At 39.3% G+C, this 26,247-nt stretch overlaps 1 protein-coding gene across 6 annotated transcripts in view; it reads right to left on the reverse strand.

Annotated features, from left to right (window-relative positions):
* RGS5 (regulator of G protein signaling 5) overlaps positions 1-26,247 on the reverse strand; it is a 145,502-nt gene that overhangs the window by 82,979 nt on the left and 36,276 nt on the right. For all 6 annotated transcript variants that reach the window (XM_069094677.1, XM_069094674.1, XM_069094673.1 and 3 more), the window contains exon 2: positions 7,694-7,804. In XM_069094677.1, coding sequence (XP_068950778.1) covers positions 7,694-7,804 — 111 coding nt within the window. The remainder of the gene's footprint in view (positions 1-7,693; positions 7,805-26,247) is intronic.

Below are 26,247 nucleotides of genomic sequence, written 5' to 3' on the forward strand. Positions count from 1 at the left end.
ATATGAATACATATGTGAATGTGTGCATATACGTTTACAGGTATACATAGATTGAGGGCATGGGACCAATTTAACAGGAAGGGATGATACTTAAAAGGCAAAATTAAGAGGTGAGAGGAATATAATGAGAAGAGATGGGGAGAGACAGAGTGGGGCAAACTATCTCATACAGAAGAGGCAAGGGAAAATGGTTACAATGGAGGGGAAGAATAGGAAGGCAAAAGGGAATAGGTCAACCTTATTCCTATTGAATCTGGCTTGAGAAGGGAGGGAAATACACACTAAATAGGGGATCTCACCCTCCAGGAGAATAGGGGGGGAAGGGGATGTGAGGGGGGATGATGGAAGGGAGGGCAGGCTGGGGGGTAGGGAAGTTGGAAGCACCCACTTTTGAAAAGGGACAGGATCAAAGTAGAGAATAGAACAAGTGTGAGGTGGGATAGGAGGGAGGGAAATAAAGTCAGTCTTTTACAATACATCTACTATGTTATTGTTTTGCATTAGCCACACATGTACAACCTATACTGAACTGCTTGTCCCCCCAGTGGGGGTGGGTGGCAGGGGGGTGAAGGGAATGAATCTGGAAATGAAAGTTTTAAAATCAAATATTCAAATATATATATATGTGTGTGTGTGTGTGTGTGTGTATATATATACTATTATTAATACCATCTTACATGTAATTAAGAAAAAAGATATACAGGCACTGAGGCATAGAGATCCACTGGAAAAGTTGAAACGGGTATGGGAGAAAATATGGGAGAGAGCAGATGGGAGGTGGGGATATCCTGTGGGACTGCTGTTTTGGGGGGATGGGTGGGGAAAAAACGGGGAGAAAATTTGTAACTCAAAATCTGGTGGAAACGAATGATGTAAATCAGCAGTTAATAAAGCATTTAAATTAAAAAAAGAAAAAAAAAAGAAATGACAAGGAGGATGATTTCAGAAAAAAATCAGGAAAGACACAGGAAATGATGCCAAGTGAGGTGAGCAAAACCAGACACTGTGTACAGTAACAGCAACATTGTATGATGGTCGGCCGTGAATAACTTAGCTATTCTCAGCAATACAATGGTCTCAGACAGTTCTGGAGCTGAAAAATGCTATCCACTTCCAGAGAAAGAACTGATAGAACTTGAATGCAGATTAAAGCATACTTTTTTTTAAACTTAAAAAAAAAAGAACATTGATAAGCTACAATGTCTGGGGGGGGAGGGGGTTAACCAAGATGGTGATGGTTCCCATGCCTGTAGCACATAAGAATGGTTTGAAGTAAATGGGAATGTTTTTCTTGAAGAAAAGAAGGCTCAGGAGGAACATAAGAGGGGTCTTCATGTATTGAAAGACAGTCATAAGGAAGAAAGATGAGACTTATTTTGCTGGGCCTCTGAGGATGAATTAAGAGCAGTGGGTTGGTTGTCTTTTGTTCTTTAAGAGGACCAAAATGACATTGTATGTCATTTATTAGAGTCAAGTTACAGTGTGTCTGACTGTGGCTCATCCAACGAATACGAACTCGAAATGCTCTGCCACAGGTGAGGCACAAATAATCCATGTGAACAATCGGGATGGATTTTCTAAATTTGCGCATCTCTCATTTATTTTGAGCTACTTCAATTCTGCTTTACTCACAAAGCACAGCACCTTCCTTGATGAAGGCACACCATGCTGAGTGTTCCTGTGCCAGTATGTCCCATGTCTCATAATTCCAAAGTTCTTAAGAAAGACCTCAAAAGTATCCTTGTATTGCTTCTTCTGACTACCATGTGAATGTGTGTCCTGCCTGAGTTCTCCATAAAATAGTCTTTTTGGCAAGGGTACATTTGGTATTTGAACAACATGGCCAATCTATCACAGTTGTACTCTCTACATTAGAGTTTAAATGCCTGGCAGTTTATTTTAAGAAAAGACCTCAATGTCTGGTACCTTATCCTGCCAGGTGATCTTCAGAATCTTCCTAAAACAATTCAAATGGAAGTGAATCAGTTTCCTGGTGAGGTCAGCACAGCAGCTCTGTAGACCTTCAGTTTGGTAGTCAGTCTAATACCTCTTCTCTCTTATACTTTCCTTCAGAGTCTCCCAAACACTGAGCTACCTTTGACAACGAGTGCATCAACCTCATTATCAATGTGTATATCTCTAGAAAGTATACTGCCAAGATAAGTGAATTTATCCACATAATTCAAAACTTCTCCATTTGCTATAACCAATGGTTATACATCTAGGTGGTGTGGTACTAGCTGATGGAACATCAGTGTCTTCTTAGTACTATCTGTTAGACCAAAATTAGCACAAGAAGCAGAGAATCAATCCATACTTTGTTGTCTCTCAGTTTTAGAGGCTTCATAGAGTGCACAATCATCTACAAACAAAAAATCATGTACCAACAGTCCCTCCACTTTGGTCTTGGTGTATAACTTTTTCAAGTTGAAGAATTTACCATCAGTGTAGTAGCTGACCTTGATGTGGTGTTCATTCTCATTGAAGGTATTTGACAACGTGTCTGAAAACATACTAAAAAGCATGGGAGCAACCACACAGCCTTGTTTCACTCCATTAGTGACTGGGAAAGGGAGAGAACATTGTCCATTATCCAGAACCCAGGCAAGAATACCATGAAATTGATATCCAGTACTGATGAACTTCTCTGGGCAACCAAATTTTGACATAATTTTCCATAAGCATTCATGACTGCGAGTATAAAAGGCCTTGGTCAAATCTACAGACTGTGTACAGACCACTGTTCTGCTCTCGGCATTTCTCCCGGAGTTGTCAGGCAGCAAACACCATATCAGCCATTCCTCAGCCCTTTCTGAAACCACACTGGCTCTCAGGTAGATAACCATCTTCCAGGTGAAGGATCAGCCTTTTAAGGAGGACTCTGGCAAGAATTTGTCCAGCAATGACTAAGAGAGAGACACCGCCAGTGATTCATGGGACAATCCATTTCCTTTACCATTACAGAGATGGACAATAGAGGCAACCTTGAACTCCTGGGGGATAAGCTCCACTTGCCATATAACCTGGAATATTTCAGTCAGCTTTTGTATGAGCAATGGACCTCCCACCTTGTAGGTATCACCTGAAATAGAATCAGAGCCAGAAGTTTTGCCATATGAAAGAAGCTAATGGCATTCAAAACCTCTTCTGCAGTTGGAACTTCAGCAAGGGAGGAATTGATGTCAACCTGAGGTAAATGGTCAATGGCTTCAGCATTCATCGATGACAGTCTGTTGAGAATGCTATGGAACTATTCAGCCCTGCCCCATCCTTTTCTTCTCCACTGTTGCCAACTGTGTGTTGGCTCAACTTTCCCTCTGAGTTAGCAACAAACTGTTTGTGGTTCAGAGAAGTGTTCTAATCTATTCACATCACTTCCTCTGGAAGTTATTTTGCACTGGGGTGCTGTTTTTGTTGAATGCAAATATTTAGCTTGGAAAGGATATTTCTATGATAAGTCCAGCCCTTCATTACTCTCACATGCTGTCTGTCTCTTCTTACAATCACATAGTTTGTTAAATCCCAATGTTTGCTGCAAGGGTGCATCCATGAAGTTTTATTGCATTTAGGTAAATGGAAGACAGTGTTGGCGATGAGGTCATGAAACGTGTAAGCCTTCAGTACTAAGTGACCATCGCTGTTTCTGTCTCCTACTCCATTACTCCCAAGGACTCCCTGCCATGGCTGGCAGTCTAAGCCTATTCTAGCCTTAAAGTCACCCAGAATTATAAACTTGTCCTCTTTTGGCACATTAAAGATAAAGGTGTCCAGGTGTTCATAAACTTTTTCATTGACCTCATCAAGGTTCGTCATGGCGGGAGCATAGGAACTGATGTTGGCAGCATGGCATTTTTCTGCAAATAGCAATCTCATTGTCATGATTTTGTCGTTCACTCCTTTTAGTAGGCATAAAAGCTTGCAGACTAGATTAATTTTGATCACCAACTTCATGGTGCTTCCCTTCTTTGCAGCCACTCCAGAAAAAAATATGTATCCAGCTCCATCTTCAGTAAGTTGGCGTTAATATGCCAGCCTTGTTCCACTCAGGGCTGCTATTTGGATGTGATGCCTGCTGAGCTCTCCCATTCATCTTTCAGGATTTTGTGTTGTCTATAAGTGTGCACACATTCCATGTACCAATGATGAGTGGAATCATCTTTGTAGACGTTTTGTACAGTGCATATATAGGTATGTGTGTGTGTGTGTGTTTTGATGCTATGTACCTGCCTTCCATGGTAACCAGGCCAGAGTCAGGTAAGCAGTTTTCAGGTCCCCTTTTCTAGCCCCTTCCTCACACCCTGAGGTGAGCAGTGCAATCCTTAGAAGACTGCTCAGACATCCAGGGGCTGCTGAATCCCACTACTGCTTCCAGTGAGAAGATAACCCTGTGGCCTGGGCCACCTATGTACAGGGTTGTGACGACAGCTCCCAGTGAGTCTGCACCTGCTGCTTCATCATTTGCCTGTTGCCACAGGACGTTGAGATAGGTAAAAATGGTAAAATTGTATAGCTGATGTCTTTTGATTCACACATACATTGGATTTAAATGAGGCAAAGTTACATGAAGTTGGTAGCCTCACTCTTCCAGAGTCAACCCAGTGCAGTGGCAGGATAGAATCAAGATGGCTGCTGATGGTTCAAGATGCAGAGGATGCCCCTGGCATCTTTGATGTCTGACCAAACTCTAAGCACTCCACAAGACCCTGCTTCAGCTGCCTTCCTGACTGCTGGAACAAATTGTTCTCCTCCACCCATTCCACCAGGGAGTCTTTCCATGCCCAGGCTGGACACTTCCCTAACTACCCTCCACCTGGTTTAGCCCATCAGCCAAAGGTGTTTCCTGAGGTGTGGTCACTGAACACGCTGCAGCTTCTTGGAGCCACAGGTGAGAGTTAGGAAGATGAAGTGAACATCAACGATAGGAAGCAGTCCTGAAAAGGGCTCAGCAGCCCTCACATCAGAGGTACTAATCTTCTCTGAACACACCCCAGTAGCTGGTGGAGGTTGCTTAGAGATAGATTTAGGCTTGAAGTAAGGAAAAACCTCCTATAAACCAATTATCCAGAAGCACCTCAGAAGTAGTAGGCTTTCCCCTGAGTGGAGTTCTTCAATCAAAGGCTAGATGACCATTTGTCTGGTAATGTTTTAGGAAATGGGCCTATTCAGACATAAGTTGGACTAGATGGCCCCCAAAGTTCATTCCAGCTCTGAGAACTTGTGATGTCTTTTAGAACATATCTCCTCCTTCCCTATCTATAGTCTCTGACCTAACAAAATGAGGCCAAAGTATCTTTCCCTAAGGAGCATTTCTGCACGTATTAAGTCTGCTGATTCTCACAATAGAGTCATTTGACCTTGTGTTTCTTTAGTCGTTTTTCAATCATATCTGACTCTTCATGACCCTTTTGGAGGTTTTCTTTGTAAAGATACTAGAGCAGTTTACTATTTCCTTTTCGAGATCATTTTGCAGATGAGGAAACTGAGGCAAACAGAGTTAAATTGACTTGTCCAGGGTCACATAGCTAGTGTCTGAGGCTGATGAACTCAGGTCTTCCTGACTTGAGGGTCAGCACTCTATCCACTACATCACCTAGCTTACAGATAAAGAAACTGAGGTTCAAAGATAGGTCCTCATTTCAGTACTCTTTCTACTACGCCTCATTGACCAGAACCCAGATTTACTGAGTTTCATCTCTGCTTTCCATTCCAAGAAATGGATAGGAAAGCCCAGTGGAAGGAACATTAAATAAGTGAATCAGATAACTTGTGTTCAAATTCCTGCTCTGCTATTTACCACTACTCCCTGACCCTGAACAAGGAATTGGGCTTCTCTATGACTCAATTTACTCATCTTTAAAATATGGGGATTAATCTAGATGAAATATATTGCATGGTAGACATCTAACAGATCCTTTAATTATTGACCTATTCCCAGTTTCCATGTTCATTTTCTTCTTAAAAGGGTTACATCAGTAAAATGCATTTTAGGGTCACCATTTCTAGTCCAGATTTTCCCTGGGGATTTCCCAGGGTTCTGAAAAAAACCCTCAGAATGTTTCATGAAACAAGGGAATGAACATAGTTGTAGCCCTGTAATTATTCTCTCTCACTGAAGCCACATAATATATCAATATCACAGAGTCAAGTAGCTGGGTAGACCAAGGTTATTTGTCATCAAGTGGAAGGACAAGGCAGGGATCCTTATGCTGAGAAAGTTGTTTTATTTTTTCTAAATTAAAACTTATTTATAAGTTGTTTTGTAACCTTGGATAATACTCTTTAACAGTTCTCTAGCCATATTAAACCATGGTGTCTCTAGGTTCATTTTAGGTGAAGAATTCTATAAATCCTTGAGTAATAATAAAATTTTATATAGCCCCATAAGGCTTACAAAGGTTTCTATCCCCATTATAAAATTCTCGGATGTAAGTCATTACAAGTATTATTATCTCCATTTTGTGGATGGAGTAACTGAGGCCCCAAAGAAGTCAATTAATTTACTAAAGTCATGATGCTGATAAGTATCAGAACTGGGACTTGCACCCAAGTGTTTTGACTCCAAGACTATTGCTTTTTCTATTAAACTACAACTATTGGGTATGATTCAATACTCTCACTATAACCACTCAGAATCACAATTAGAATTAGAGAGAATCATAGAGCTAGAAGGGGCTTCAGATTACCCATTCCACCCCACAGCACGAAACAAGAATTCCTTTTACAGTATAGCCAATAAATGGGTATCCAGACTACATTGGAAGGCCTTTAGTGAAGGGGAACCCATTATTCCTGATAGAAGTCATTCCACTTTTGGATAACTCTAATGGTTAGGAAGATTGTTTTTGCTTACATGGACCTGAAAACTTCCTCTTTATAACTACCACCCATTGCTTCAAGTCCCTCTCTCTCTTTCTGGTGGCAATTCCTGTTCTTCATGGGAGCCCTGAAAATACTGGCAGAGAGTTAATCCTGCATCTGGAGCTCTCCACTATGACTTCTCCAGTCTAAATATCCCAAGGTTCTTACACTAAAACTCCTATGATTTTGAGACCAAATATTGATTGCCTTCCTGGGGTGTGCTCCAGTCTGTCACTAGCCTTCCCTAAAGGTGATGCCCAGACCTGAACACAGAACTCCATATATGGCTAGACAGGGATGCATGTAATGGAATTATGACTTCCCTAGTCTTGAACTCTACAACTCTCAGGGCAGCCTCAGAATGTGCTTGTTTGGGGGTCTTTTGTCACAATATCATGCTATAGACTGATACTGAGTCTGCAATCAACTAAATCTCTCAGATCTTTTCCCAGACAGACTCCTGACTACACTACCTGCAGCCCATGGGAAATGATTTCATTAAACCCAAGTATAAGAAAATGGTGGAGGTCTTTTATAAAGTTTCTGAAACTAGGTCATATACATGAACTTTGTCTCTTCCATGATATTATCTGGCTCTCTAGTGAAGCATCTGTTGTCTTATGTTTTATAAGAAGTCTTCCAATGTCCACTGTTTGATTCCATGGACAGGAGAGATATGAGATACCCTATGACTTTATCCACTAGCCAGTTCTCTGAAGGTTCTTGGGGTGCTTCCTAAAGTATTAGTCTTGGGAATTCTATAGATAAAGGGAGTCATTCATATAAAAATGCCAATCCTCAGAAGGAAGGTGGTTGATTCTGCTTCAACACTCACTTTTGGGTCTTCACAGGCTTTTCTGGCTTATCAGGATATGGTATGATAAAGTCGATGGTCGCATCAGGCTTCTGCAAGAGAGTGCCCAACTTAGTCTTGATCTCCTTGGCCCTGCAGGAAAAGAAACAAGACACTATAAATCTCCCAATAGTTGTCAATATGATTTTCAAGGGGAATTTCCTCACCCAAAATTCCACACACTAATGAAATCATGCAGTAAGAAATTTAAAGAAAAAAATATACAAGGCAGTGGAATATCTGCCTGATTTTCAGATTTATAAAGTTCTTTTAAATATATTATCTCATTTGAGATGCCCATTGACCCCAAGAAGTAAGTACTCTCTGGTATTATTAGCTCAATTTTACACATTGAAGAAATTGAGCCTGAAAGAGATTAAGTGATGTGCACAGCTAAAAATATCATTTTAACTCAGGACATCTTGACTTCAAGTTCAGGCCTTTAAACACTATACCACATGACTTGTCCAAAAAGCCCATCCAACTCTGAAATTCCATTAATACACTTCTTGATCCATCTGTCTATAGCAAGAATTTTTCAGTTAACTCATTCATGGATCATTTATTATATGTTTGTAAAAGCACTGTGATAAGACACTAGATCATAGACTCCCTGGCGGGGGGCAGGAGTTATCTTTTGGCTCTTTTTTATATCCTTAGTACTTAGCAGAATGCCTGGTATATAATAGGTGCTTAATAATTTTTTTTTATTGATTGACATGACCTCTATCCTCATGGGGTTTGTAATCTAGCAATCATATCCCCTTCTACTAGACTCTAAACTGACTGCAGAGAGAGGCCTAGTCTTATGTTTTTTTTTTCTCCCTTTGGATCAACTTAAAATATATTTTAACTGTCTACTATATGCCATTCAATGAATATTTATTAATCATCTATGTGCCACACATTGTGCTGGGTGCTGGGGGATACAACTGGAAATATGAGTCAATTCCTGCCTCCGAGGGGCCATCTCCAGTTGTCCTGATCCAAGTCTTACCACTGGACCCAGAGGACTATGGAGGAGAAAGTGAGGCTGGTGACCTTGCATAGCCCTCCTTCACTTAAATCCAATTCATTTGCAGGTCATAGAATCATCTTCCTGATATCATGGTCTTCTTCAAGAACAAAGTACAAACAACAACATCGAATGAATTTACATGCCTAAGAGAGCTTCCTAAAAATATCAAGCTTTCAATAAGGGCTCCTTTACGGACTGAATACCTAAAAAACAGTGCCTTTCCACCAGCACCTTACCTAAATACCTAAATGTAATGGAAATTATAGGATGTTATATTTAAAATTAGAATGAACCTGTGAGGCCATTTTACATATAGAAGCCATACAACCTTTTTATGTTCACAGATGAGGAAATTAAAGAAACTTATCCAAGGTCACACAGATAGTAGGTGACAAGAGTTACCATTCAAACCCAGGTCTTTTGACTTCAGATCCCATAGTCTTTATGTGACCCCATATTACTGCCTTGGTGCTTTCATTCTTCAGAGAAGACAGTCCCATAGCTAACCTTTCAGGTGTCTCCCACCTTGTCCATGTTCTGGAATCTAAATAACAATTCTTTTTACTTTTCAATGGAAGGTTTGCCAAGTGTTTTCTTCCAGAACAACTCTGAGAAGAAAGTTTTGCAAATATTACTGCTCTCATTTTACAGATGAGGAATCCGTGTCCCAGGGCATAAGAAAAGATTTGGCCAAGATCACACAACTAATGTATTAGAACTCCTCATAACACCTGCATGAGGAAGACACCGACAGTCACATCAGATTTAACTTTGACCCAAGAGTCAAGTCTGCTGTTGACTGGGGGGGATTTATTATGTTTGGGCATAATTCAAAATCTTTCCCTTTCTTTGCCCTTCTTCGTGTCTAACTTGGACCATTTCACTGTGAATAGTTCTGGTCAAAAGTTTGATGATGGAGTCGAGTTTAGCTAGATCAGGGATTATTGTTCATCCTTCATTTTTGAAAAGGGCTAATGACATAACAAGGTGATGTCTTGATTCGTGTGTGAGTTGGATTTAAATAAGGTCGTGTTACACAAAGTCATTAGTCTCACTCTCTCTTCTAGAGTCATTGAATACCAGTAGCAAGAGAAAAGTCAGGATAATTGGTGATGGTCTGGGATGCAGTGGGTGCCTTTGTCTTCAATGTCTGACAAAGCTCTAAGTGCTCCACAACACCCACCTCAGTCCCCTTAATGGTCTTTGGAATAAATCACTCCTATCCACCCATTCTACCAGGAAAGGTTTTCATGTGCTTGGGATAGACACCCCCTATAGGTTTTAAGCCTGTAGGATACTCTTAACTCATCTGCTGAGACAGTTTACTTGGGTGTGGTCACTATATTTGTGACAGCCTTTAGAGCCACAGATTAGAGTTTGGTGCCAGGTAGACACCAAAGATAAATGAATAGCCCTACAAAGCGGTCATCAAGCCCTTGTAGCAGAGGTGACAGTTCTTGATAACCAGCTCAGGGATAGACAGACAAGGAAGAGGACAGAAAATAAAGGTATCATATCAAAATGGAGACTTTTCATTTATCCCTGGTGTTCCAGGAGGGTGGTGGACAAAAGTCAGGCATTAGCACAGCTGGGATAGAATATACCAAGGAAGAAGCCAAGCTTTTCAGAAATGGGTTCACAAGATAATAAATTAAGAGCTGGAAAAGATCTTAGAGGTCAGTTATCAAGTACAACTATCTTATTTTACACATAAGGAAACTGAGGCCTAGAGAATTAAAATGATGTGTTCGATCACACAGGAGAATGGTGCCATAGCAAGGATTTGAATGCAGTTCCTATGATTTCAGATCCCATGTCCTTTCAACGATACTATAGGAAATTCCAATCTTAAACTCATTGTGCTCCAAAAACCCATTTCTAAAACAGTTTTTCATTTCCGTGAGAAAAGGATTTGAGTGTCAATGTAATACATAGTGGTCAGGCCCCTGGGCCAACCCATAATTGGATATTAGAGTAACATATTCATTATAATTTAGTTTCAGTAGGATTTTGTGGGCAGGCCTAGAAATCTAGCCATTCTGTATGATACTAAGTCTGTACCCTTTTCCTAGTGGGAACACAAAGGCCAGAAATATGCCTCTTTCTCCATCATCTCCCCCTCTTCTTTCTTTCCTCTAGGCAGCACGGCGCCATTGGCCACCCAGAATGTCAACAATGGTAGCTCAACAAATATATCTTATGCTCTGTTGCATAACACCTCCCAAGACTGTGTTGGTCAATCATGTATATCATTCATGAATCAGGTGTTTATAATTCAGGGAGTCCATATAATTTAATCCAGAATTTGGGGTTCAATTTGGAAAATTGAATCAGTAAAAGAAATTAATGCAGCATTAGGCCTTTCATTATAAAATAGACTTTCAAAACCATTTCTTTTGATAGAAGCTGGGGCCAATTCAATTAAGGCCAGGCAGACAATTCACAAGATTATACAGTATTTCTATAAATTTCTCCCCCAGAGATTCTAGGGAATGCTATTCTATCCCCTGTAGTCCCAGAGACAAATACCAGATTGAAAAACAAATAAAAATCCAAACCCATGGCATTATTGTTTCCCTTTGAGAGATGAGCTTAGACTTCTTAAATGTCAGAGACAACCTCTTAAACAGGAGATGATTTTGCAATTTAAAAATACCGTCTATTTTGGAGACAACCTCTTGCTGTCTTTAAGCCTGAAGGGGTCATTTTTCCTGACCACATTAGGGTGATTCTTGTAACAGGAAACAATTTTATTCTTCCCTCTAGTTTTCCCATTGTTTTATAAAGAAAAAGTTGTTTGGAAATGAAATCAATTGAAATCCCTAGGTGAAGATTTTAATGAATGTCTCAGGGAAAGGAAATTCTTTCTCTAGATGACTCATGCCACCCATTTTGAGCTCAAATGGGGTGTGAATAATTCTAGAGCTACCCTAGATGGAATCTGTTCTTGGGAAGGGGAAAACACACTGTCTGAGAAATCAAATTACAAAATGGCCCCAGGACCCCATTAACTAGGCCTGCTCCTGGGTGAGTTGAATAACAGTTATCACGTTAAGTTCCTCACATGGGGAAAGTTATTCTCAACAATAACTGAAGCCAGAAGAATGGGTGGTTTAAAAAGTAAAGGAAAAAAAAAACTTCTATAAGACTATGGATGCCACTGAGATTGACCTGAATTTCTCTGAGAGTTGTTATTCTTCATCTGACTCCAGCCCTTTCATTTGAAAGATGAGTACATCAAAACCCAAGATCATGAGATTTGTACAAAGTCACAAGACTAGTAAATACCAACACTGAGATTTGAACCCAATGATAATTTCAGGGAAAATACTATGTCACACTGCCTGTAAAAGAGAAGAGAGAATACTTGGCTTAAATAAGATCTATTCTAGGGCTCAAATCAAGTGTGCTCATTGGGTAATTCAGACCTTTTTCATAGCTTTAATTAGCCTTCTGTTGGACACAGAATTATCAGAAAGGCCTGGAAATAGATTGTGGGTTAACAGCAGTCACAGGGGATGTCCGATAAAGATCAAACATGAGATCCTAATGCATCTAGACAAAGACACTGAAATCTTAAATGATTCCACAGATGCCTGGTACCTCCATACCAGGTTCCTGGTTAGAGGTCTCAGAAGGAAGAAAAGGATAGAGGAAGGATTTCTTGGAGACTCCTACAAAACCAAACTACTTTCATTTTAGAGGGAACCTCACCTCAAAGTTCTACTTCATGCTCCCATTACTGGTCATGTGACAATCTCCTTGGAGAGGTTGTATTGGGGAACCATCTGCCCGATGGCTCAGGAAAGAAATAAATAAAAAGGGGACCCCCTGAACCAGGGTAACTGATTCTGAGAAAATGCCACATTATTTGGTTTATGCAATTTGGATGAAAGACAGAAAGAAAAAGAGGATACCCTTGAATATCCAAGAAAGCCAAATAGAAGTTAACTAAACAAAGGACAGCAGCCCATTCCCCATGTTATCAGCATAGTACCGGAGAAAGAATGATGGTTCCAGAGTCAAAAGAAATGGATTCAAATCCTACCTATGTGACTTTGAGCCAGTCACAACTTCCCTGGGCCTCAATTTCCTTAACTGTAAAATGAAGGGGCTGACTTGGATGGTCTCTGAGTTCCCTTCTAACTCTAAGTACGGATCTGCTCTTCCCATGTAGAATCTGAAAACTGAAAACAGAAACAGGAGCACTGTAAAAATAATGATATCCTACCCTGAGCTAAGGGGAGAGGGAGAAGCCAAAGGATCTGAGGATCTTGAAGAGTGTATAACCCTGGGCATTACTTAGGTCTTCAGAGCACAGCTGTGCCTAGAGACATAGACTGTCAGAGATGGAAGAGAACTCAGAAAACAGATTTAAAAATCTCAAGAAACTGAGGTCCAGGGGGGGTGGAGTTTGGTTCAATACCCAACCAGTAGATAATTACCTGGCATTGCTAATTCTATTTCATAGTACATATACCTTACCTCTCTAACTAAATTGGAAACTGTCTGTGGGAAGGGACTGAAGTCATATGTCTCCCACGATGCTTAATGTGGTGTCTTTCTTACACATAGCAAAGAGTCAAACATTTTTCTATTGATTTATAAGCAAAGAGGTCTCTTCTCTAGCCTGATACAATCAAAGCACAGGGGATCAAGGGACCTGGATAGCACGTTATAATAAAAGATATCTAATGAACTAAGACAATCTAGTCTGAAGAAACAATATATAACATATTGGTAGACACTAGAGGAGATAAAATGATAATTCAGGCAAGACCTCTACTTTCACAAAGTTTATTACAGTTAGTGAAAGTCATAATTTGGACTCTGGACTTATTCTCTGGGTGTCCTTTATTGCACCATTTTGCCTATAAGAATACTTACTTGATCATGAATTGAGAAATGGCGGGACATTATTAATAGAATGATACAGACCATTTTCTTTGGCAGATTCTCCATTCCAAATAAAATAAGAAAAATTCAAATAAATGTGGGAAGATGAAATCTCTCATTCTAAGAGATGCTAAATGAGGAAAACAGGATGAAAAGAACAATAAACAGGCTAACTAGAACTAAACAAATAAAGATGATATTAAACAAAAATATAATTCATAGAGAATATGAACTATGACTATATTGCTACCTTATTAACATTAAGAAATAACTTTTGTTCCTTTTAAGCCAGAAAAATGTAGTTACTTGAATACTCACTTTTGTGTACCAGTAATTTTTTTTGTTTTCTTTCTTTGCTATTGTTCATAGACTTAAATGCTCATTATATGTGTGTCAGAACAACCAAATTTCAGAATTGGAAGGGTCACCAGAAGGGACCTGTAGCCAAAAATGAAACTCCTTACAACATACCCTATAAGTGGTCATCCAAGATTTGCATAAACTCCAGTAAGAGGAAACATATAAGCAGCTGAGATAGTTTTTCCACTTTGGGGCAGTTTTAATTGTAGGAAAATTTTCCTGGCATCAAGTCTGATGTTGCTTCCACATTCTTCCCCTACTTCTGGCCTAAAGGGCCAAACAGAATCAGTGTAATCCCTCTTCCATGTGACAGCCTTTCAAACACTTGAAGACAGTTCTTCTGTCTTCCCAAGACTTCTTTTCTCCAGGCTGAATGATCCCATTTCCTTCAACTGATCCTTATAAGGCATAAACTTGAGGCTTTTCATCATTCTTATTTCTAGCATAATTAATGTAGATTAATTATCTAATGTTAGATTATTATTATATAACATCATTATATTATTATAATTATATAATATTATTATAATTATATTATTATTATTCTATAATGCTAGATGGCACAGTGGCTAGAGTGCCCAGCCTGGAATCAAGAAGACTCGTCTTTGTGAGTTCAAATCTGGCCTCAGACACTCACTAGATGTGTGACCCTGGGTAAGTCACTTAACCCTGTTTGCCTCAATATCATCATCTGTGAAATGAGCTGGAGAATAAAATGGCAAACCACTCCAGTATCTTTCCTAAGAATATCCCAAACGGGGTTGAAGAGTTGGACATGACTTAAAAAACTGATTAAACAATACAAATTGTAGAACTGAGTGCAATTCTCCAGGTCAAATGAAATATTATTTGTAAAGGACTCAGCATAATGTTCATCACAAAGTAGGTGCATGACAAATGCTTATTCCCTTCCTTTCTTCCTCCTTGCAGATGTGGCTTGACAAAGGTGGGGTAGAAGTGATGAGCCCCTCCCTATTCCTGGGAGTTATATCTCTCCTATCATAGCCTGTGAGTTCATTATTATTTCGGGGTGGGAGGGAGAATGCTATCCTATCACACTGTTGACCCATTTTGACCTTGCAGTTCACTAACCTATCTCCCCATTGCCCTCAAATAAAAGAACAAATAAAAAAATCAACTGTTGTTTAAATACTAATGCCAAACCCCATTCTGAACTTGTGTAGTTGAGAAGACTTCATATTTACCCTATCAAATTTCATCTTATTAAATTTAGCCCAATATTCTATACAGTCAAGATAATTTCAGATCCTGATTCTGTCACCCAGGGACAACTACTTTGTCTAGCTTTGGGTCACCTGAAAATTTGGTAAGAATTCCAATGATAAGAAAAAATGAAAGATCATGGACCTAAACACATATCCCTGGGACACTCCTCTATAGACCTTATTACAAGTTGGCATAAAACCGTTGCTGACTACTAACCATGCCATTGTCTAGCTTTCATTTTGTCCACAAGAATGACATGAGGTGACTTCATAATGCAATGTATCATATTTCTTGCCCTCTTAGTGGATGGGGGAGAGGTGGGGAGAAGAAGAGAATTTGGAAGTTGAAAATTAACAAAAAATAATTGAAATAATAAATTTCCAAAAAATAAGAGATTTTGCTAAAATCTAAGTAAACTATCTACAATATTACTCTGGATGAGTAGTTTGGAAATTCAGTCAAAAAAAAGGAAATAAGGTTAATCTAATTAATTCTTGATTAAACTATGTTGGATCTTACTGGCCTCCATTTTCCTTTCTACATGTTCACTATCTCTTTAGTGAAATATTCTAGAATTTTATCGGGAATCAAAGTCAAACTTAATGGCCCATAGGCTGAAAATTTCATTTACTTCCATTTTCTGAAAATCTAAAATTTTCCCAATTTTATCGTGGCAGTACCCCTCCCATTTTCTCCCCTCTCTCAGGCATCACTGATGGGCTCAGCAATCACATCTGATTTTCACATCACATCAGTGTTTGAGGATACAGTTCCATTGGGCCAGGTGCCTTGAATTCATTCAAGGCAGCTGGCTGTTTGCTTACTATTACCTTCCCATCCTTGGGCTAACTTCTTCCCTGTTAACTCTTTTTGTTCTATATCCAACTTGGCACAGAAAACAAAATCAAAACAAACCCTGGGCAACATTGCCATCTCTCTCATCAGATATCCCTATCCCATCCAAGCCAACCAGAGGTTCTATGGCATCTTGACTCCTTCTTTATTCCCTGATCATTTTGGTTGTCCTTAGCTTTCCTCCAAAAGCATAGCTTATCCTGAGGTTTTGTACTATTCTTGGAGGTCCATGATATGCTTTTGTATTCATCCTCTATTTCCTTCCCTTGCATTCATCTCCTGGACATTTCTTTAAAAAAAAAAAACAAAGCAAGCTAGCTGGTGAGTTTCCTGTGCTTCCATACTCGTCTTTTCAAACAATTTCTGCTGTTTTTTATCCCCATCAAAATTTATTCCTTTTTTGTCCTCACAATTTCTTCCTTGAGAGCTTCCCATCCCTTCTGGGTTATCTTTCTCTGTAGAATTCAAGGCCACAGGAATGTATTTATCCTTCCTTTAAACTTTTAGAAAACAGGACTTCCCAAATCTAGGAAGCATGTCAGACTCTGACTGACTTTCTTCTCTTCTGTTACAAACTCTAGGGCATAAAGGTCACTTTCAGCAAGAGGTCCTATCCTTCTCAACACAGTCAGCTTTTCCCTATCAACGATAAACAGATCCAGAGTAGAATGTCTCCTTTTTGATCCATGAGAAGGTTGAAACTCAGAAAGAGCACTATCCCATCTATGTTACTTATGGTTCGGTGGGTAAAGTGCTGAGCCTGGAATCAGAAAGATCTGAGTTCAAATCTGACCTCAGGGGCTTACTGACTGCCTAACCCTGGTCAAGTCACTTAACTTCTGTTTGCCTCAGTTTCCTCAACTGTAAAATGAGGATAATAATAGCACTTACACCTCAAGGTTGTTATGAAGATGAAATGAGATGTCTGTAAAGTGCTTACACAGTGTCTGGCACATAGTAGACACTATGCAAATGCTTAGTCCCTTTCCTTTCAGATAAAGATTGTAGTACAATGGCAGGAAGACTCCCTCAGTTCACTAGAGTGAGAAATCATCAGTTTGGCCCTTTTTCTCTGTCCTGCCTTAGAATTAGCTCATTTCATTTCTGCTATTTAATGTGACCTTAGAAAAATGAAATAGTGTTAGAAGGGAACTTGGAGGTCATTTAGTCCATCCCCGTAATCTTGCAAATGAGGATATTGAGGCATGGAGGTTAAGTAATTTGTCCCAAGACATAAGACCAATGGATCTTCTGACTCTTAATTTCAATACTTTATAGACAGTTCAGAACCTGAAGCAGCATGTAAGCTCCACACCCTGCCTCATTACTCCAAATTCTCTCCCAACCTTTCATAGCATACATACACATGATTTTATGCCCATGTAATTGGTAGCTTACATTATTGTGAATTGAAGAAGACCCACTCACTTTAGCACTGAAAAGAAATTCTTAAACTGCATGAAGAAACAAATAGCTAGCCAGTGAACTCTTCAAAGACCTAGACATAGGTGGTTTAACTAGAATTGGCCTGCATCCCCACCCTGCCAGGTTTCATCAGTAAAGATATATTTCCTTCTCAGCTCACTCCAGGTATTGGTAAGGCTGAAATGTGTGGATTTTCTGCCCTTCTATTCCACACTTTTCATTTAGCTGATTTCTAAAGAGAAGAGAAATTGTTTTAATTTAAACAAACTATTATGTTGGAAACAAGGGCATAATCAACACAGGAACATTCCAATATTCTTATTTTGAGGAGCATTCCAATTCATGACTTTGCATGGATAGTTGGACACAATCCATACTGCCCTCTCTCATGTACACACATGTATACCCACCTAGGACTCTAGTATATTCTTTAAAGGTTCACACCAACTAACACAGCATGGCTTAACTCTCCACAAGTGACTTTGATGTCACTATGTCCTCTCTTCCTACAGGACATCATGACATATTACAATAGAAAAAAATACTAGCTTTGGAGTCACGGGACCTGGATTTCAGTCCTGCCTCTTACATTTACTGCCAGTGTGACCTTGGACAAGCAACCTAACCTCCCTGGGCTTCTCTCTCTTTATCCCTCAAATCAGAAGGTTGAACTGGATGGCCTTGGAGGGGCCTTCCATCTCTAGTCTATGATGTTATGAACTCCACTAAGAAGGAAAGGATCCATTTCGTATACTGGTTCCCCTTTCAGAGTATGCTTAGACATAAAGCCTTGCTTTGCTTAAGATTTCCCACAAGACTCAGATCTAAAGGACACCACCATGATAAATTTCCTATAGTGAATGTCCTATGTTCACTGAATGCCCTGGTTAACTACAATTTGAGGTTCAATCTCTGTATTTAGATACCCAAAGCATCCTCTACTTCTCCAGTCATCAGAATTCACTAGAAAGATGCCACAAACAGAAGGGAGTCAAGTACCCTGGTATGGAAAAGCTGTAGAGATGAAGCTTGAGGTTCTCCAACACAACTGGATTCTTGAAGTTAGAACAGGAAGGGACCTTAGAGTTCATCTAGTCAAATATTCCCATTTTACAGAGGAAAAACTAAGGTGCAGAGAGAATAAATGATCTGATCACAGAGACAGAGCCTAAGTCAGCTGGTTTCCTATTTTCTAACATGTTAGCATTTGGCTGTGCAATCAGTCAATTCCACCCACAAGATGGCCAGGAATAGTGAGAAACAACCATAGAGTATAAACATCTGGACGTTCTAATTTTCCCAATTCTGGGTGTTCCATGACCATTCCCTCTCAGATGGTTTTCTTGATATTTGATATTTTTAGCTTTTAATTTCCAATTCTAGAGGGATCTGGGGTATGTGTGGTGGAGAAGAGTTTCTACTCAAATGTTTTAACATGCTTTATATGGGAAGACTCATTTTCCTGAATTCAAATCTGGCCTCAGACACTGTGTGACCCTGAACAAGTCACTCTGTTTACCTCAGTTTCCTCATCTGTAAAATGAGCTTGAGAAGGAAATGGCAAACCTTTCTAGCACTTTTTTCAAGAAAACCCTAAATAGGGACATGAAGAGTCAAACACAACTGAAAAACAAAAATGGGATGCAAAGCCTCCATCATCATTCTATTTTAAAAGAATGATTTTGATCTGAAGTACTGAACTATAGCACACTGAGCGTGTACTGAAATGCTTCTGATTACAATCTCCATTAAGTCTCCTTGCCACAGGCTAAAAGCACCACAGGTCATGACATTCCTCAGAGACAAATAGGTTGGATATGATGGTAACCTACTTAACAAGATAACTGTAATTCACAAATTCATAGTTGAATCTGAAAATTCTGGTTTTATGTGATTTCTCCTTTCACTTGCTAGAATAAAAATTTTAATTAAAAAAATTCTGAACTTAAATTCCACCCCCCGCAAACATCTCCATATACAAAATAGAATAGAAAGAAGATTATACGTGAAAACAAGAATCTCCCCTCTCCTGACAATAAAAAGGAACAACACAGTCCTTGTAACAAACAGGTAGAGGGAAGCTAAACAAATCTACACATTTGCCATGTCCAAAAATGGTTGTCTCATTCTTTGAATTCATCACCTCTCTATCAGGAGGTGAACACAGTGCTTCATCGTCTATCCTCTGGTATAGCGGTTGAATCATTGCATTGGTCAGAATTCTTAAGGGATCTTCCCTGAAGCATCTTCACTGTCCCCTACTATCCACTAGGATAAAGAGCATGTATTTACACAATTCCTGGGATTGTAGATAAAGCCTGTAGAACAATAACATATCTGGTCTTCAGGGATAAAGCCCCCCATCCTTAGCTACTGCATACTAACCAACTAACAGACTACTTTCAATCCTCTCTCCTCTGGGAAGTTTTTCCAGGTCATGCGTCTAGAGACAATCTCCCTAAATTCTTGATGAACTTTCCATTTCTTTATAAATTAACCATTTACCATATACTATCTTGAATTATAGGGGTTTTTTGTAAAAAAAAAAAGTGTGTCCAAGTCTCCACCACTCCCTTTCCCAACAAAATTCTAAGGTGCTACATTGAAAGGGCCTTAGCTTTCGGTTCTTTCTCTCCCTTGTTTTCTCTAAGTCACTCAGTAAGCATATTGTTGACTGATCAGTTAACACTGATATGCATAGGCCTGCAAAAATATATGTGCAAAATCTGTGAACTCTAACACACATCAAGAACAGAAAATCCAAGTGTGTTACTGGCTCTTGTTTCCAATATAATCACTTGTTTAAATGAAGGCTTCTTCTCTTCTCATTAGAAACTCCAACCATATCAAAAGGGTATGATTGGAAGCCTGACAAAGGAAAGGGACTCAACATACAATACATAATTTATCTTTTATTTCCCAAAACTAAGGGTTATTTTAAGAAAAACCCTGTGGCTTTTTAAAAGAGCCTGTAACAAGGACACAAAGGCTGTCAGTTAAATAAACCACTAGAACACAAGAATAGGACATCATCTATTAATTTGCTGATCAATGCCTAGTGAAAGTTTTTTTTTACATACTAGAGTCTCATTTATTTATTGAAATTAATAGTACAAATAAGCACATAATAAAATAGAATATGAATAAAGGTAAAATCATTTCTGAATTACTGATTTAAAATTACCTGCAAAAGTATGGGTTGAAGGAGACAGGTTGGGCAGAAGCTTATTCATCTGAGGGTTTTAGTGGACTGGAAGAAGCTTAAGATGAGATAATAGTGTGATGGGCAGCTTACTTCACAGTAAGAAGTGCATTAATAGGAATATAGTGACCAGAACCATGAAAGTTGATATCTTGCTATACTCTCTTATGGGCAAACCCCATTTTAGATTATTGGAGGAATACATTTTAAGAGACATTTGAAAAATTTTCCAACGAAGTAATGGACTGCCCATGGGAGGTAGTGAGTTTTCCATCACTGAAAATTATCAATCAGAGGCAAGTTATTCCTTCCTTGGGATGTTGTAAGAGTGATTCATGATGAACATTTTATGAGTTGGACTAGAATGTTCCTTTAAAATGTTAAATTCAATGGTTCTTATTATAAGAAAATTTTAAAACGTATGTTTTTCAAGGACTCTACTTTCCAGACAAAGTGGAAAACTCACTGACCTCTTCCCTGTCCCCCATATCCCATAATTCTTGTCCTGCCCTTTATAGTCATTGTGCCTTTATTAATACTTGAAATAGATTTCTCCTTTCCACACTCCAAACTCTCTCTGTGAAGTCTGTCTCCCTCTTCAAATCCTAAATCAGTTTCTACCTCCTCCATGAAGCCCCTCCTGAAATGAAGTCCATAACCCTAAATGATCACTCTCTCTACTGCCTCGAAATTCTCACTGCATTTGGGGAGACATCTTGGCACTCATTTCCTTGATTGCAAAGAATTGCCTTGAATCACAGTTGGTTTTGTTCATGTCTTGACCCACCCTCCCATAGGGTGTAAGCTCCTTCAGGGAAGAGATTGTGTTTTATTAATTACTCTTATGCAGGACTTAGAATTAGTAAATACTTTATGCAGGACCTAGAATTAGTAAATACTTCAGAAATGTTTGTTGAATTGAACTAAAGAGCCCGAATCGGCAGCTTCTCAGTGGAAAATATCAGTAGTTAAACATAGGAAGATGCATTTTGGAGACTTCTGGGGGGTAGAACAGCTATTCTCTGACCCCCTTTTGACTTAGTTCCAGAGAAAATCCTTGTACTGTTACCTAAGAAAGGATTTAGGGGAGATAGAAAGAATAGCTTCCTTACATAAGAGGCAAACACTGTGCTAAAACACTAGAGATACAGATGCACAAATGAAACAGAACCTGCCCTCCAGGAGCTTATTGTCTAATGGTGAATACAATATGCATGTGTGTATACACATGTGTTTATACACAAGTGTGTTTATAAACATGTACACGCATACTTGTACATATATTGTATGTTTGTGTGTTTAATCTATATGCATATATAGTATACAGCCTTCATGAATCATGCATAAAGAGACTATATAAAATATATGAATACAGCATAATGTGGGCAGCTAGGTGGCACAGTGGCCTAGAGTGGCCTAGGAAGACTCAACTTTCTGAATTCAAATTCGGCCTCAGACACTTACTAGCTTTGTGATCCTGGGCAAGTCACTTCACCCTATTTGCCTCAGTTTCACATCTGTAAAATGAGCTGAAAAAGGAAACGGCAAGCCAGTATTTTGCCAAGAAAAGCTCACCTGGCATCATGAAGAGTTGGACTCAGCTGAACAAGAAAATAGTAAAATGTAATAGTATATGATATTATATCGTACTATATATAATAGTACACGTACACACATATGTGTGTATGGGTGTCTAAATAAATATTTATATTGCATACAATGTAGTTTGGGGAGTGGACCATTTAGTTGGGGAAGGTGGTAAGGATCAGGAAAGAAAGGAAACAAAGACTTATTAAATACCTACTATGTGCCAGGAACCATGCTAAACATTTTGCAAATATCTCATTTGATCCTCACAATAACCCTGACAGGTGGGTGGCATTATTATTTCCATTTTACAGCTGAGAAAACTGAGGCAAACAAAGGTCAAGTGACTTGCCTAGTGTCACACAGCTGATAAGTGTCTGTGGCTGAGTTTGAACTCATGTCTTCCTGATTCCAGACCCAGCTTTCTATTGTCCACTAGCTTCCCCTAGGTTCATTTTTTATGTATCAAAATGCACTCAATCCTTACTGTGCAGACAAATTATTATATCGGTACAGTGGAAAGAAAAATAGGATGCAAGACATCTGGGTTCTCTTCCTGGCCCTCTCATTATTAGCTGGGTAACCTCTGACAAGTTGTTCAGCTGCTGTAGTCCTCAATTACCTTATTTATTAAACGTGGATAATGCCATCTTACGACCTCAAGGCAGGGAACTGGAAAGAATGACCTCTTGTGCATTCTTCCAGGTCTTCTTTTGTGTTGAATTCGGTTCCTGAAATTTCAGCTTTGTTGGATAAGTGGACTCCCCATCTCCCTCATGGTCACTTTCTGACACCAAAGAAAAGGAGTTAATGAAGGACAGCAGAGGAGACAGAACTTGTTCCTTGGGGATGAAGAAAGATCTGAGAAAAGCAAGGCCTTTGGGGTTCCAAAACAGTGAGCAAAGAGAGGAAAGATGGCCTGACTCTTTTCCAACTAGTGGAGAAAGATCTTTCTCAGTATTTGTCCCTTTGTTTCTAATGGCTCCTTGGAAGCAGACAGCAGCTGGGAAGGCCTGCAGGCAGGGGTGATAAAACACTAAATAGTTTCCCTCTGCTGGGTAATACAACCTTCTTTATTCCTCATCCAGGAACATATTATGTACATAAGGCTCCTGTCTCTTGTCTAAATACCAGACAGCCCTGAGCAAGAAATACTGTTAGATTTACCCAGGGTTCCCTTAGAGCCAAGCAGCCCCTGAATCTGCACCACAGGGCCTCTTCCATCAGGGACTTAGCTGCTATTCCTACCTCTTGATGGTTTTCCAGGTAGCAGAAAGAGACCTGGGGGGAAATTAGTAGGTCTCCAAAAGAACCTCAGTTTGCATTATTTATAACCAAAGATAGTCAGTTAATGAGAATTTATTAAGTGCCTATGTACCAGGCACTGTATTAATTCTGAAGTCATAAAGAAAGCCCTCTCCTCCCCCACAAAGAAACACAAGGATTTCACAGCTAATGGAGGAGACAGCATACAAACAAATATGTACAAAGTGAAGAGGAGACTTGAGAAGTTGCCCAGGAAATGAGGTCAATATAAGAAAGACACTGAGTATAGAGGGCTTTCTCCAGGAGTTTAGCCACAAAAGGGAGAAGAGACATAAAATAATATCTGAAAAAGAGCTAACCAATGAATTTCCATAGGCCCAAAGAAAGTGGTGTACCATCTTCAAACCAGAACAGGACCAAAAAAATATCCCCCTCAAATTTAACACCAGCAAGAATGGTCATTACTGAGAGAAACTTCCTTAAAACAGTTTTCATCACAACATTTCTTAAGCTAATAATTGTCTAGGCAGTAGACAATTTTGTATTGAGGCAGTAAGGTGGCCAAGTGATTAGAATACTGTGCCTGGAATTAGGAAGACCTGAATTCAAATTTGACCTCAGATGATTACTAGCTGCATGACCTCGGGCAAATCACCTAACCTCTCTCTGGCTGTTTCCTACACTGTAAAATGGAGACAGACCCAGCATCTACTCTGCAGGGCTGTTGTGAAGATCATATTAGATAATATTTGTAAAGTTCTTAGCCTATAAAATTCTTGGTACATAGTAGGTGTTTAATCAATACTTGCTTCCTTTCATCTACTCATACTGATACTTCCTTTCTATGAAGTCCTATTGGATGTATGTCTTCAATGTAAAGGAGTTTTGAATGTTAGTCTCCTCAGATTATTTCATGCCTGTTTGACCTACTCTCCAACCAGATTATAAGCAATGAATCTTCAACTTTAAATGTAGGCCTATCTAGACCAATTCCTACCTAAACAGGAATTCTCTCTAGTACAGGGACCATGTTATCTATTTCTTTTCTGTCCCCTGTGGTGGGCAGTTCAGTATGTGCCATCATGGGTGAATAAATTGGGTGGTTAATAGATTAACAATGCTGGTCTTCCTGATATTCTTAATGATAGGACCAATGATATGAATCTGCATGATAGGACTAATTCTTATTACAAAGACAATCTGTGTTCTTGGTCTCTCGTCAACAATGTCAATAGAGAGTGGAGATCTGAATAACATGGTTGACACAAAAAATGGATATGTGGAAACAAATAGAATTTTGATAAGAACATTGAATTTAGAGTCAGAAGCTCTTGGTTCAAGAGCTGCCACTTTAACTGCGTAACCTTTCTCATTTAGGAAATGAGGGAACTTATAGGGTTTATTATCTCTCCAAATCTATGATCTCAAGATCTTGGTAATCATGGGTTCTCTGTTGTCCCATCTATGCTCACACCCTTTGACTATCCTATAAGATGCTATTTTTAAAAAAGGAGTGTTGTGTTTTTCCCAAGCACTGGTCATTCCCTTACCCAGTGATTTCCATGAATGTTGAGATGTTTTCCATGCATTCATGGTCTATCTGTCACACAGTCATTACTCAATGGAGCACATCAGCAGTCATGAAGAGGGGGAGGGAGAGTGTGGGTAGAGTAAAGCGGGATCTTTGTCCTTAACCTTTAATCAGCCATTTTATTAAAGATATTTATTTATATGATGATCTAACCTTTGGCAACTCAGTTCCAAAACCAGCTAGTGAATTGTGGGAAAATAAAACTCATGTTGAGGTTGTCTCTTTTGGAAATATAGACATGGTTTTATGAATTTATGGAACTGAAGAACTGGAAAGGATTTGAAAGATTATCTAGTCTAACTTCTTAATTTTATGGACCAAAAGAGGGGAGTTTGCCAAGAGTCACACAGGTAGCTAGTGACGTATATCAGCCACTATTTTTTACGTCCCAAGTTTAGATCGTGTCATAGACCAAGAGCCGGCATGGATCTTAGAGGAAGTCTGATACAACTCCCTTGCTCTATTTTTCAGATGAAGAAACCAAGGCCCAAAGAGATTAAATGACCTGCTCAATGTCACACAGGTAATAAGTGGCAATATCCAAGCTCAGTACTCTTCCCGCGGTGCCTTATTTGAGAATGAAGATTTGAATACCGCAAGTTGACAGATCAATAGTCACAAAATCATACCATATTCAAGAATGTGGGATCATGTTCTTGGAATGCATGGGTTATCCAGTCCAACATCCTCATTTTACAAAGTAACTGAGGCCCAAAGAGGTGAGACAATTTGTCCAAGGTGATGCTGGAAATTTATGGCAGACCCAGATGTTGCCGCCAAGTCCTCTTGATTTTTAACTCAGCATTCTTTCAACAATGGAGTGACAACCCAACAGAAAAAAAGGCTTTTATGGGCCCATCTTCTTTAAAAAAAAATAAGATAGGGGCGGCCAGGTAGCACAGCGAGTAAGAGCACTGGCTCCAGTGTCGGGATGACCTGGAGATCGAATCCCGGGCTCAGATACTCAGCACCACACCCAGAAATAACTGGTTGTGTAACCTTGAGCAAGTTACTTAACCCCGATTGCTTAAAAAAAAATAAGACAAACAGTATAAATTGTGAATCAATCACAGCCTTCTTGAATTGAAAGTTCCTAGCCAGGTAATTCA

This window comes from Petaurus breviceps, unplaced genomic scaffold (genome assembly GCF_028583685.1).
Source record: "Petaurus breviceps papuanus isolate PSGF00001 unplaced genomic scaffold, PetGlider_PUasm1.0 220, whole genome shotgun sequence".
Lineage (NCBI taxonomy): Eukaryota > Metazoa > Chordata > Mammalia > Diprotodontia > Petauridae > Petaurus > Petaurus breviceps.